Source organism: Cervus canadensis, chromosome 14, assembly GCF_019320065.1.
Source record: "Cervus canadensis isolate Bull #8, Minnesota chromosome 14, ASM1932006v1, whole genome shotgun sequence".
Taxonomy (NCBI): domain Eukaryota; kingdom Metazoa; phylum Chordata; class Mammalia; order Artiodactyla; family Cervidae; genus Cervus; species Cervus canadensis.
Window position 1 is genome coordinate 9,104,608 of NC_057399.1, and position 13,165 is coordinate 9,117,772.

The following is a 13,165-nucleotide window of genomic DNA, read 5'->3' on the forward strand; positions in this document are numbered from 1 at the left end:
GATCTGACGGAAATCCCAGTTCTACCTCTGGAGGGCCATGTGGCTTTGGGCAAATCACAGCACCTTCCCTGTTCCTTGTTTTCACAACGAAAAATCAATGACAGTACTGTTGCCTATTCTGGGTACCTGTTTGTTTTGACTGTCCCATGGGATCTCATGCTGTTGGATAGGGCTTTAGGGCAGAGGTTGGCAAACTATAGGCTGTGGGCTAAATCTAGCCTAATGCCTGTTTTTGTAATAGAGCATGAGCAAAGAATGGTGTTATATTTTACATTTTTAAGTAGCTGCAAAAATATCATACACACAGAAGAAACCAGAATTGGAAGAGACACATGTACCCCGATGTTCGTCACAACACTGTTTACAATAGCTAGGACATGGAAGCAACCTAGATGTCCATTGGCAAATGAATGGATAAGAAAGCTGTGGTACATATACACAATGGAATATTACTCAGCTATTAAAAAGAACGCATTTGAATCAGTTCTAATGAGGTGGATGAAACCGGAGCCTGTTATACAGAGTGAAGTAAGTCAGAAAGAAAAACACCAATACAGTATATTAACGCATATATATGGAATTTAGAAAGATGGTAACGATGACCCTATATGCGAGACAGCAAAAGAGACACAGATGTAAAGAACAGACTTTTGGACTCTGTGGGAGAAGGCAAGGGTGGAATGATTTGAGAGAATAGCATTGAAACATGTATATGACCATATGTGAAACAGATGACCAGTCCAAGTTTGATGCATGAGACAGGCCGGTGCGCTGGGCAACCCTGAGGGATGGGGTGGGGAGAGGGATGGGAGGGGGTTCAGGATGGGGGCCACATGTACACCCATGGCTGATTCATGTCAATGTATGGCAATGTATGGCACTACAATATTGTAAAGTAATTAGCCTCCAATTAAAATAAATAAATAAAATAAATAAAAATTTTAAAAAAACAGGGAGAGTAGTAAAATTGCTACCAACCTGAAACTATTTTTAAGCAAATAAAAAAGCAAGTAGCAGAAAAAAAAATATTTTGTGATACATGAAAATTTTATAAAATTAAATTATATGCATATTTAATTATATGTAATTATATAACATTTGTAAATGTAATTACATATTATAATATGTAAGTGTTATATATGTCATATTGTAACATGTTTATTATATAATTTAAATTACATTTATTTACATATCTACATATATTTAGATATAAATGTTTATACATAAATATAAAATTAAATTTTTATATTCTAAAAAAGTTTTGCTAGACTACAGTCATGCTTATTAATGGACTGTCATTGTCTACACTATTTTCATGGTACAATAGCAGAGTTGAGTAGTTGTAATAGAGACCATATGATCTGTAAGCCTAAAATAGTTACTGTAGGGCCCTTTACAGAAAAAACTGTCTGACCCTGCTTTTACAAGCTTATAGTTCTCGTATAACACTGTGGGGTAAGTAGATAAGTGAGAAAAGAGGCTTTGAGAGAAAAAGTGAATCAATTAATGCCACATAGCTTTAAAAAAAAAAAAGGAATTTATACTGGAACCCAAACTGCAAGTGACATTGTCTTAATCCCTATCCAAGTTTGTAGACTTTGGTTAAACAGTACACAAATAATGGATCAAGTGGTGTCAGGGAGATTAGCAAATAGGTTATAAAGCCAAAGCAGGGGAGAACAGTTTATAAATGCAGGAACCCAAACATTTGGGCCACTAGAGCAAACGTTCTTGTTCTTTCAAAATATACAAGAGGCAATGTGGTTAGTAACAAGCATAAAGGAAACCTTCCAACTCACCAGTGAGTAAAGAAGTACAAGAAAAATTTAATAAGATACTAAGAACTGACTCATTGGAAAAGACCCTGATCCTGGGAGGGATTGGGGGCAGGAGGAGAAGGGGACGACAGAAGATGAGATGGCTGGATGGCATCATGACTTCATGGACATGAGTTTGAGTAAACTCCGGGAGGTGGTGATGGACAGGGAGGCCTGGCGTGCTGCGATTCATGGGGTCACAAAGAGTCGGACACGACTGAGCAACTGAACTGACTGACTATACATTCTAAACTAGCAAAAATGTTAGATAATCATGTCTGTTAGAGGTGATGTGCTAAAGCTGGAATAGTTACTTACATATTGCTTATAGTCATGTAAAGTCATTAAAGATACCTCAACAAGAATCAATATCGCTGATTCTTGTTGATATATGACAGAAAACCACAAGATTCTGTAGAGCAGTTATCCTTCAATTAAAAAATAAATTTAAAAAAAGCAGACACTATTATGGTGGGGGACGTACCTCCTTAAATACTAACTGTGGGCCTGGGAGCCGCCATCTTGGGGAGCTGAGTGGCCCAATGGGCCGCCGCCCTGTGGGGAACGCACGCAGGGCACGCACACGCAGGCGGGGCTCAGCGGGGTCACGGCTATGGAGGCGCCCGCAGTCCCGCTGCTGCCATTGCTGCTGCTGTTGGCGGCTTGGGCTCCGGAGCCAGGCAGCACTTCTGCGGAGGCTCCGCCTCTGGTCAACGAAGAGGTGAGGCGCACGCTGGACCTGAGCAGCCACCTGGCCAAGGTGACTGCCGAGGTGGTCCTGGCGCACGCGGGCGGCGGCTCCTCGCCCCGCGCTGCCTCCTTCCTGGTAGCGCTGGAGCCCGAGTTGGAGGCCCAGCTGGCACACCTCGGCGTGCAGGTGACGGGAGTGGATGAGGAAACCAACAGTCTGGACGTACGGGAGACCAAAGTTAAGGGTAAAAGCGGGAGATTCTTCACAGTCCAGCTCCCAGCTGCTCTTGATCCTGGGGCGAAGGTTTCAGTTGTTGTGGAAGCCGTTTATACCCACGCGATTCAGCCGTATCCAACCCAGATCACCCAGTCTGAGAAACAGTTTGTGGTGTTTGAGGGAAATCATTATTTCTACTCTCCCTACCCGACCAAGACGCAAACCATGCGTGTGAAGCTCGCCTCCCCAAACGTGGAGAGCTATACCAAATTGGGCAACCCCATGCGCCACGAGAACCTCCTGGATTATGGCCCTTTCCACGACACCCCTGCCTACAGTCAGGATAGTTTTAGAGTACATTCTGAGAACAACAGCCCTTTCCTGACCGTCAGCAGCATGACCCGAGTTGTCGAGGTCTCCCACTGGGGTAATATTGCTGTGGAAGAAAACGTGAACCTGAAGCACACGGGGGCTGTGCTGAAGGGGTCTTTTTCTCGTTATGATTATGACAGATGGACAGATAGTGGCAGCTCCTCCATCCGTTCTTTTAAGACCATCCTTCCTGCCTCTGCCCAGGATGTTTATTACCGGGATGAGATTGGCAGCATTTACACCAGACACCTCCTTACTTTGGATGACTCGGTGGAGATGGAAGTGAAGCCTCGTTTCCCTCTCTTTGGCGGGTGGAAGACTCATTATATCATTGGCTACAACCTCCCAAGCTATGAGTACCTCTATAATTTGGGAGACCAGTATATGTTGAAGATGAGGCTGGTGGACCATGTGTTTGATGAGCAAGTGATAGACTCTCTGACCGTGAAGATCATCCTCCCTGAAGGGGCCAGGAACATCCAGGTGGACAGTCCCTATGAGATCAGTCGAGCCCCCGACGAGCTGCACTATACCTACCTGGACACTTGTGGCCGCCCTGTGATCGTGGCCCACAAGGAAAACCTGGTGGAACAGCACATTCAGGACGTCGTGGTGCGCTACACCTTCAGCAAGGTGCTCATGCTCCAGGAGCCCCTGCTGCTGGTGGCCGCCTTCTCCATTCTGCTCTTCACTGTCATCGTCTATGTCAGGCTGGACTTATCCATCACGAAGGATCCAGCTGCAGAAGCCAGGATGAAGGTGGCTTGCATAATAGAGCAGGTCTTGACCCTGGTCAGCAAGAGACTAGGTCTCTACCACCACTTTGACAAGACGGTCAGTAGATACAAACAGTCCCGGGATGTGTCCACCCTCAGCAGTGGCAAGAAGAGCTTGGAAACGGAGCACAAGGCTTTGACCAGTGAGGTGGCGCTGCTGCAGTCCAGGCTGAAGGCCGAGGGCTCCAACCTCTGCGACAAAGTGAGCGAAATGCAGAAGCTGGACGCGCAGGTCAAGGAGCTGGTCCTGAAGTCAGCAGTGGAGGCTGAGTGGCTGGTGGCCGGCAAGCTCAAGAAAGACATGTACATCGAGAATAAGCAGCTCATTTCAGGAAAGCGACAGGAGCTGGTCAGCAAGATTGACCACATCCTGCATACCCTGTAGCCCTCCAGAGGGCAGGGTGGGGGGTGAACATGGAGGCCAGCAGGTTATGGCATCTGTATTTGCCAAAGGTCTCCAAGGAAGAGAGAAGCTAGGCCTTGCCTCAAGCAACACAGAAGCTTAGTTTTGTCCCTAAGATGTTCTTTAAAAAAACAAAAAAAACACCTAGATGTCATTTAAAACAAAATATCTTTGAATTTTGAACAAAGAAGTTTTTGAGTTGGCTTTGTTCTGAAGCCTAGGATATTCTTTTCACCTCAAGCCCCTTGTTTTACACCCTTCTAATTCCTGAGATTTGGGTATTTTACAAGCATGTGTGTGTTTTTTAAAGCACATATGACTAAATGAAAATAAAGCCAAGGCTGTAAAAAAAAAAAAAAAACTCTGTATTGAGTCTTTGAAAGCTCTTATTCTTTGATTCATTGATTCCATTTCTGAAAATCTAACCTTGAAAGTAATTCTAAATTCCCAGAAAAGGTATTCATAATAATATTGTTTAGCATCAATTTGAAAGTAACTAAGTGTCCCAGAATAGCTGATTAAGTAAATTGTGGTATAACAACCTGATGGAATACTATGCAGCCACTTGACCACTAAAGACTAGATTACAAGGCAGAAATAAAATTTTACAATGTGAAGTTCAAAAAGCACAATAAAACTTTAATTTTTATATGGTTTTTGCTATGAAAAGTTATGTCTGTACTAGTACAAGGAGCAGTGAAAACAGGTGATTTCTTAAGGTGCTGGCACTCCAAATCCATTGTTACAGCATTGACTAGATGGTAAAAGAACTGGAGGTCTTGTCTCCCCTCCAAGAGATTGGATCTGAGTTGTCTCAGTCACCATGTTGGTTATGCTTATACTGAGGCCTCATGCTTCTCTTCACCTCAGGCCAGGATGGTGTCCAGAACTAGGGGCCAGGCTGAGCCCACAGGTAGGGTTGAGGAGGCATTCCTGCCAGGGTTAGACAGGTAAAGGAAGAAGGGGCCCGCTGGTGGTCACGTCTCTGTCAGCAGGTATTCATGGAGATCTCTCAGTTAGCTTGGGGGTTGCATTGTCTTAGAAGTTCTGGACCCAGAGTCAAAGTTTTGCAACTCAAGACCTGACCCTGCGGCTCGCTCAGGCATGAGGAAATGTGGTTCAGCCCCCAGTTAAAGAGGAAGGACTGTGTGTCGCTCTCTGCTGGGCGCCAAGAAGACAGGCAGGACTCAAACTCAGCTCTGCCCGTGAGGCACCCCAGCAGGGAGCAGCTATAGTACCTGGTAAACTGCAGGCAGGGGCATTAAACTCCCTCAGAGTGCTCAGAGGAGGAGCCCTCTAGCACAGTTTGAACATCTCTGCTTTTTTGAGACTCTCCAGTTAGCTTAATTGATGATAATTTCTGCACTGATTGAACAATAATGTTTATTCTCTGTTCACATCTAGCTTTTCATTATGGATTTTAATCACAGCCTTATAGAACATTGTATATGGAAAGCCCTGTGAGGATATTTTGTGTCTTTCCAGGGTGAAAAGTCCCCATAGCTCTTCTCTCATTTGTTTTCTTACACTAGATTGCATTTTCCCATCTTGAAAATCCTGTCTGAACATAGAGTAACACTTGGGTTCACATTTTCCCTGACTTCAGTAATTTATCTTTCTACTTCCTCTATGGGTCATTGGTACCATCTTCTCTACCTCATCTTCCCCTTAAGCCCCACTCTGAACTTGCCCATTGAGATGGTAGCAGGGTTTTTGCTCTTCAGGAGGTATCGGGACAGAGGAGAGAACACTAGGGGAAGCAGAGAGTGTGAGACTTGGAAGATGGGTAGGATTTAGGCAGAATAAGGGGCTTATTTGGAGACCTCTCAGTGGCTCAGTTTGGAATTAATACAGGAGTTGTATCATTTCCATTTTCTGGCAATATGGAGCATGGTACGAGAAATGGGATTTATTTTGGTAGATATCCCAGGAGAAAAACAGGTCATCTACGCGGATGCTGCAAGGTTCCCTCCTTGGGCCTGTGAATGGCACAGTGGCTCCTGGAAACCTCAGGACTTGGTTAACAAGTTATTAGGAAATATGAACAATCCCAGTAAAAGTAGCAGTAAAGCTAGATGCTCCTTAAACAGATTCTTCACATTTCTATAGTATAATCATCATTGTAATGATTATTATCTATTGAGTGCCTATGTGAGATATTATTGTCTCCATTTTATAGGTGAGAGAACTGAGGCTCAAAGAGTTAAGAGACTTGCCCAGGATCATACACCTAGTAAGGGCTGTTGGTAGAATTTAAACCCAGGCCGATCGTATCTCAAAGCCTGCACTACTCTTTTGCCTCTTAGACATGTGTAAACTGGCAAGGTGGTGAGGATGGCTCGGTTTAACCACTTACCAGGTGCTTTTCTCCAGGGACTGAGAAGGAATGAGATGTGCCATGGGAAATTTTAAGAAATTATCTATGTGGCGGACCACTACGACACTAAAACTTTCAGCTGCAGTGAATCAAGGCCCAGCTTCTCCTTCTGTGAAACTAAAACAGGTCAGTGGGCCAGGTCTCTCAGGAGTAAGTTATCAAGAGAAGAGATGAGAACATTGATTCTGTGGGTGGAAGAGGAATACAGCTGCTAATAGCTGCAGAGATAGTGCTAGGAGAATAGCAGTGTACTTCTGGACATTCTTCCCTTCCACCATTTCGTGATCGCTGTATTCCAGCCCTGGTCGATGGGGTTCTTTGTAGTTCATGGAACTCCTTCCCTCTCACCATTTCGTGATCGCTGTACTCCAGCCCTGGTTGATGTGGTAATAGTTTCTCTTCTACAAACCTCTGCAGCGAATAGAGACTCAGTGTTAAGTCACCTAGCCGTGTCTGACTCTGCAACCCCATGGACTGAAGCCCGCCAGGCTCCTTTCTCCAGAGTTCTCCAGGCAAGAATACTGGAGTGGGTTGCCATTCCCTTCTCCAGGGGAACTTCCTGACCCAGGGATCGAACCCGAGTTCCCACACTGCAGACAGACTCTTTACCATCTGAGCCACCGGGAAGCCCGTAGAGGCTCAGAGATGCTACATAATTTTCCGTAGGTAGCACAGCTTGTTAGCGTGCCATTTGCATTCAAGCTTTCAAAAGCCATCCTTCCCACTGCACCCTCCTTTCCATTATATCTCTGAAGTGCTTGGTGGGAACAGGGAGGCGGCGGTGGCGGCTCTGGCAGCTTGGGATTGAGTGCAGGCGACAGGGTCTCCAGGTTCTTCAGAGGACCCTCAGGTCCTCTGTCACTCATTCTGCAGTCTCAGTCTCTGAGGAGGGGCATAGGTGTTAACAGCAGTGGCATCTGATAAGGAACCTGATCCTGTACGGTAATTCTTCATGGACAAGACCAGGGAATATAGAACTAGGGGACAGACATCTGGAGGACCTGTTGATGCTGACCCAGAGTGTCAGCAAGAACTGGACAGGGAGCTTTTTAAGCTTGACCAAATATATGATAAAGCAGACATGAACACTTTCCCTAACTTCACATTTGAAGACCCCAAGTTCGAAGTTGTTGAGAAACCACAGTCCTGAATAAATAATGTAAAATTTTTCTGGTAATTTGTGCTGGATTAGTTGTACAATGGGTCAGAAGTAACAATAAACATACATTTCACAGCTGTAAAAAAAAAATAAAGTGATTGATCGGAGAACCCAAGATGATGCTTGTCAGAAGGAATTGTGTGAAGTGTAAAGAATGAGGTGAAACAAACAAAATCATTAAGACTAAATACCAGATTCAGTAAGGAAACAGCAGGATCAAAGGAGTTCTTCCTGAGGACAGGGTGCCCGAATGGGCTTAGGTGGGTCAGCTGCAAATATGGTCCATAGAGGAAATGAAGAGGTGGGAGGGAAATATGTGGAGAAAGGAGTGGAGGACTCATGTAAAGAATACGATAGCAAACCTACTTCAGGTGGAACCCACTTTGGAGGGACTAAGGGAGGGAGTGGCAGGTTTAACAGAGCAGGGAGGTAAAAGGAGAGGCTATCTGGAGATCAGGGACTCTCGTTCATCTGTGAGGAAAGCAGAGCCTCCCCACAAGTTTTGAAAGATTGAAATTATACCAAAAAAGAGTGAAGCTCAACTGTGTAATAGATACCACATAAAACAGAAAGTGGGGAGTATTCTTAGATAAGACATAAAGGCATCAAAACTGGGTGCACTCATTATAATTAAGCTACGTGTTTTTTAAGGGACATTATTGGGAATGAAAAACTGAATTTAGGGGTCACATCTTTGGAATGCTGTGGGAAGTACTTAGGGCTTCCCAGGTGGCGCAGTGGGAAAGCAGCCACCTGCCAGTGCAGGAGACGGAAGAGACAGCAGTTCGATCCCTGGGTCAGGAAGATCTCTGGAGGAGGAAATGTCAACCCACTCCAGTATTCTTCCCTGGGAAATCCCATGGACAGAGGAGCCTGGCGGGCTACAGTCCCTGGCGTCACAGAAGACTTGGACACAAGTCATGCACACACCCAGAGACACGCAGATGGGAAGTGTTTACTCCCATGCCTCGTGTCCTGTTCTACTCCTTGCTTGGACTACTGAGGCCGCAGACCACTGCCAGCTCTGGCTGTTTTTGGATATCAACCAGGTGTCGTTTCCTTGACTCTGCCTTCGTTGGAGTCCATGAGCTGCGATGAGTAACATTCCTGAATCCTATTCTAAAGATGCTAACTGTTCTTTAAGAGTACTATGACTGGATATCACAAACCTTTTAATAGAAGTAGCCACGTGACACCCGCAGTCAGTCCCCAAAGACCCAGCAACTGCAAGAAGATGCTTTAAAAGTAAATTTGCTTTTCATATTCTGTGAGAAGTTTAGCAATTTCAGCATCAGGGAGCATTACCTGATTCATCCTCACATTTGTTCTTTAAGACCTCCCCAGATACATTTGTTACGGCTAGTGAATGTAATCATTTAAGAAACTCTTTTGATTCATAATGATGGTTGGGAGGAGAGTGGTAATTTGATACAGACATTTTATTATTTTTTTGCATTTATGTTTAATCGGAGGACAGTCGCTTCACACTGTCGTGCTGGTTTCCACAGTGCGGCACCATGAACCAGCCGTGAGTGCACACATCCCTCCCTCTAAGCCTCTCTCCCACGCACCCCAAGACCCCACCCCTCAGCCTGGTGCTCTCTGATGATGTTTTTTGTAACAGCTTTAATGTCTTTTACTAAGAGTCCACTTTTACTCACTGGGGGCTCTGTGTATTGTGGACTCTTATCAGATAAATGGATGACATTATTTTTTAAAGTGTATTGTATGGGATTGAGTTCACTACAAACTATAGGTATCAAGAAATATGGGAAGGAGTAGGGTCAGATTACAGGGAGCATGTTGCACAGTGTCCAGATCTGGTTGGGAGGCCAAAAAGGAATTGTTAATGGGCCCCAGCCCAGGAGAACTTAGGCTGGGTGTCAGGCTGGGAGTTGTAGTCATGGGGCAAAAGCAGCCTCCAACTGGGAGAGGAACAGGAAGGAGGGAGGACGGGAAAATGCTTTGTATAGGTGGGGAGCTGGGCGGGGTTCTATAGCTTCATGGCCTGCTTTGAAGGATTCTCATCCCCAGGAGTCATAGACTGAAATCATTTGGACCCAGAGCTTGGTGTTTATATGTGACCAGGAGCTGATATCTATCTGTGTGTAAAAAGCCTTGGAATCGAATTATACCATGTTTAGGGGCCCGTGGGAAATGGTCTAAAAAATGTTTGAATACAGTCAGTCATTCAATATTTCTCTGTGTTAATCTCACTTGTTAATGTTTTTGGTTATGTTTATAGAAGTCATAATAAAACAATTTTAGGGCAAAATATTTAGCAGGTGTGTGTCAGCATGCTGTGGTAAAGAGGGCGTGGAACAGAAAGCCTGGGTTCCGACTCCAGAACCACTGATTGCCATCTGTGGATGGGGGCAGGCACTCTGTCTCTATGAGGCTCACATTCTTCACACACACTGGGGGACTGAGAGAATTCACAGAGTAGTAACAGTCACAATCAGCGAGCTGTGAGAGGTCCTGCATGTATAAGGTAGTGATACTAGTAATAAATGACAGTCTGGGATTCAAAATCCTGGCTATAGAATTTACCAGGTCTGTAACCTTTGGCAAGTAAATTAGCATCTCTGGGACTCAGTTTTCTCAACTGTTAAGTGGAAATAATAATCGAACATCTAACTCCTAGGGTTCCTGCAAAAGTTAAATGGCCCAGAATATATGCTCAGTAAATGTGACTATAATGATTACATATAAAAAACACTTTACTGAGGTTTGACTGACATGTAAAAAGCTCTGCCCAGGAAACCATCAAGGCTGAGAGCATATCCGTCCTCTCCTAGAGTCCCCTCCCACTCAGTCTTTATTGCTGTTGTCATTTTATGGTGAGATGCTTAATATGAGGTCTGCGCTGTGCTGTGCTGCGTTTAGTCGCTCAGCCATGTCTGACTCTTCGCGACCCCATGGACTGCAGCCCTCCTCCAGGCTCCTCTGTCCGTGGAGATTCTCCAGGCAAGAATACTTACTGGAGTGGGTTGCCATGCCCTCCTCCAGGGGATCTTCCCAACCCAGGGATCAAACCCAGGTCTCGCGCATTGCGGTTGGATTCTTTACCAACTGAGCCACCAGGGAAGCCCAGTATAAGCTCTGCCTCCTTAGCAGATCTTCAGTATGTAGAAGAGTATTGTTAACTAAGTCACGATGCTGTATAGTAAATCTCCAGATTTACTTGTATAACTGGAGCTTTGCTCCCGCTAACTGTCATGCCTTCATTTCCTTCTCTTCCCAGCTCCTGGCAACCACCATCCTACTCTGCTTCTATGACTGACTATTTTAGGTTCCACATATATGTGATGTCACACAGTATTTGTCTTTCTGTGTCTGCTTTATTTCAGTTAGTATAATGTCATCTAGACTCATCCATGTTGTCGCAAGTGGCAGGATTTCGGTCTTTTCTATGTCTGAATAATATCATATATATATATATGTATGTGTGTAATTACATTATATATTATATATGCAATATATATACCACGTTTTCTTTATCCATTCATCTGTCAATGAACACTTGGGTTGTTTCCATATCTTGGCTACTATGAATTATGCTGTAATGAACTTGGGAGTACAGATGTCTCAAGGTATTTATTTCATTTCCTTTGGATATATAAGCAGAAGTGGAGTTGCTGGATCTTTCATCATTGTTTTATAGTTTCCAGTGTATAGATTTTTCACCTCCTTGGATAAGTTTATTCCTGAGTATTTTTTTTTTTATGTGCTATTGTACATATGTTTGTTTTCTTAATTTCTTTTTTGGATAATTTGTTGTTAATATATAGAAGAAATACAACTGGTTTTTGTATATTGATTTTGAATCCTGCAACTTTACTGAATTCATTTATTAATCCTAACAGTTTTTTGGTGAATTCTTTAGGATTTTCTATGTATGGTATCATGTCATCTGCAAACACAGACAGTTTTACTTCTTCCTTTCTGTTTGGATGACTTTTATGTCTTTTTCTTTCCTAATTGCTCTGTCTAGGACTTCCAGGACTAGGTTTACTAGAAGTGGCAAGAATGCACATCCTCATCTTGCTCCTGATCTTGGAAGAAAAGCTTTCAGCTTTTCACCGATGAGTCTGATGTTAGCTGTGGTCTTGTCATATACGGCCTTTACTGTGTTGAAGTACATTCCTTCTGTACCTAAGTTATTGAGAGTTTTTATTATGAAAAGATGGTGAATTTTCTCAAATGCTTTTTCTACATCTATTGAGATGAGTATATGGTTTTTAATCTTTCATTTGGTTAGTATGGTATATCACATTTATTGATTTGCATCAGTTCAGTTCAGTCGTGTCTGACTCTTTGCGACCCCCTGGACTGCAGCACGCCAGGCCTCCCTGTCCATCACCAACTCCTGGAGTTTACTCAAACTCATGCCCATTGAGTCGGTGATGCCATCCAACCATCTCATCCTCTGTTGTCCCCTTCTCCTCCCACCCTCAATCTTTCCCATTATCAGGGTCTTTTTGGATGAGTCAGCTCTTCGCACCAGGTGGCCAAAGTATTAGAGTTTCAACATCAGTCCTTCCAATGAATATTCAGGGCTGATCTCCTTTAGGATGCACTGGTTGGATCTCCTTGCAGTCCAAGGGACTCTCAAGAGTCTTCTCCAACACCACCGTTCAAAAGCATCAATTCTTTGGTGCTCAGCTTTCTTAATAGTCCAACTCTCACATCCATACATGACTGCTGGAAAAACCATAGCCTTGGCTAGATGGACCTTTGTTGGCAAAAATAATGTCTCTGCTTTTTAATATGCTGTCTTGGTTGATGTGAGATGAGTGCAATTGTGCGGTAGTTTGAGCATTCTTTGGCATTGCCTTTCTTAGGGATTGGAATGAAAACTGACATTTTCCAGTCCTATGGCCACTGCTGAGTTTTCCAAATTTGCTGCACTCAATAGGCCACCATAGTTTGGCCCTAGGTAAATAACAGGGAGGAAACACAGCTCCACCCATCAACAGAAGATTAGATTAAAGATTTACCGAGCATGGCCCCACCCATCAGAACAAGACCCAGTTTCCCCCTCAGTCAGTCTACCCATCAGGAAGCTTCCATAAGCCTCTTATCCTTCTCCATCAGAGGGCAGACAGACTGAAAACCACAGATTGATTAGGGATAACGCCCTCTTGATCAGGTGTTTGGTCCACGTGATGTGCTGTGGAATGGGTGGGCTGGTACCTCCTTGAGGATTTTTCATCAGTGTTTACCAGGGATATTGGCCTGTAATTTTCTTGTAAACTTTTTCGTCTGGCTTTGGTATAATGCTGGCACTGTAAAGTGAGTTTGGAAGTATTCCCTTCTCTTCAAATTTTTGGAAGATTTTGAGAAAGATTGGC

General features: G+C 44.0%; 1 protein-coding gene and 1 pseudogene across 1 annotated transcript; both read left to right on the forward strand.

Moving 5' to 3' along the window:
• Window positions 1–2,400: 2,400 nt before the first annotated feature.
• Window positions 2,401–4,640, forward strand: LOC122453045 (dolichyl-diphosphooligosaccharide--protein glycosyltransferase subunit 1-like). Its single transcript, XM_043486895.1, has one exon. It carries the CDS (start codon window positions 2,431–2,433, stop codon window positions 4,255–4,257), a length of 1,827 nt encoding a protein of 608 aa, XP_043342830.1. The 5' UTR covers window positions 2,401–2,430; the 3' UTR covers window positions 4,258–4,640.
• Window positions 4,641–6,165: 1,525 nt separating this feature from the next.
• Window positions 6,166–7,802, forward strand: LOC122452787 (annotated as a pseudogene).
• The last annotated feature ends 5,363 nt before the right edge of the window (window positions 7,803–13,165 follow it).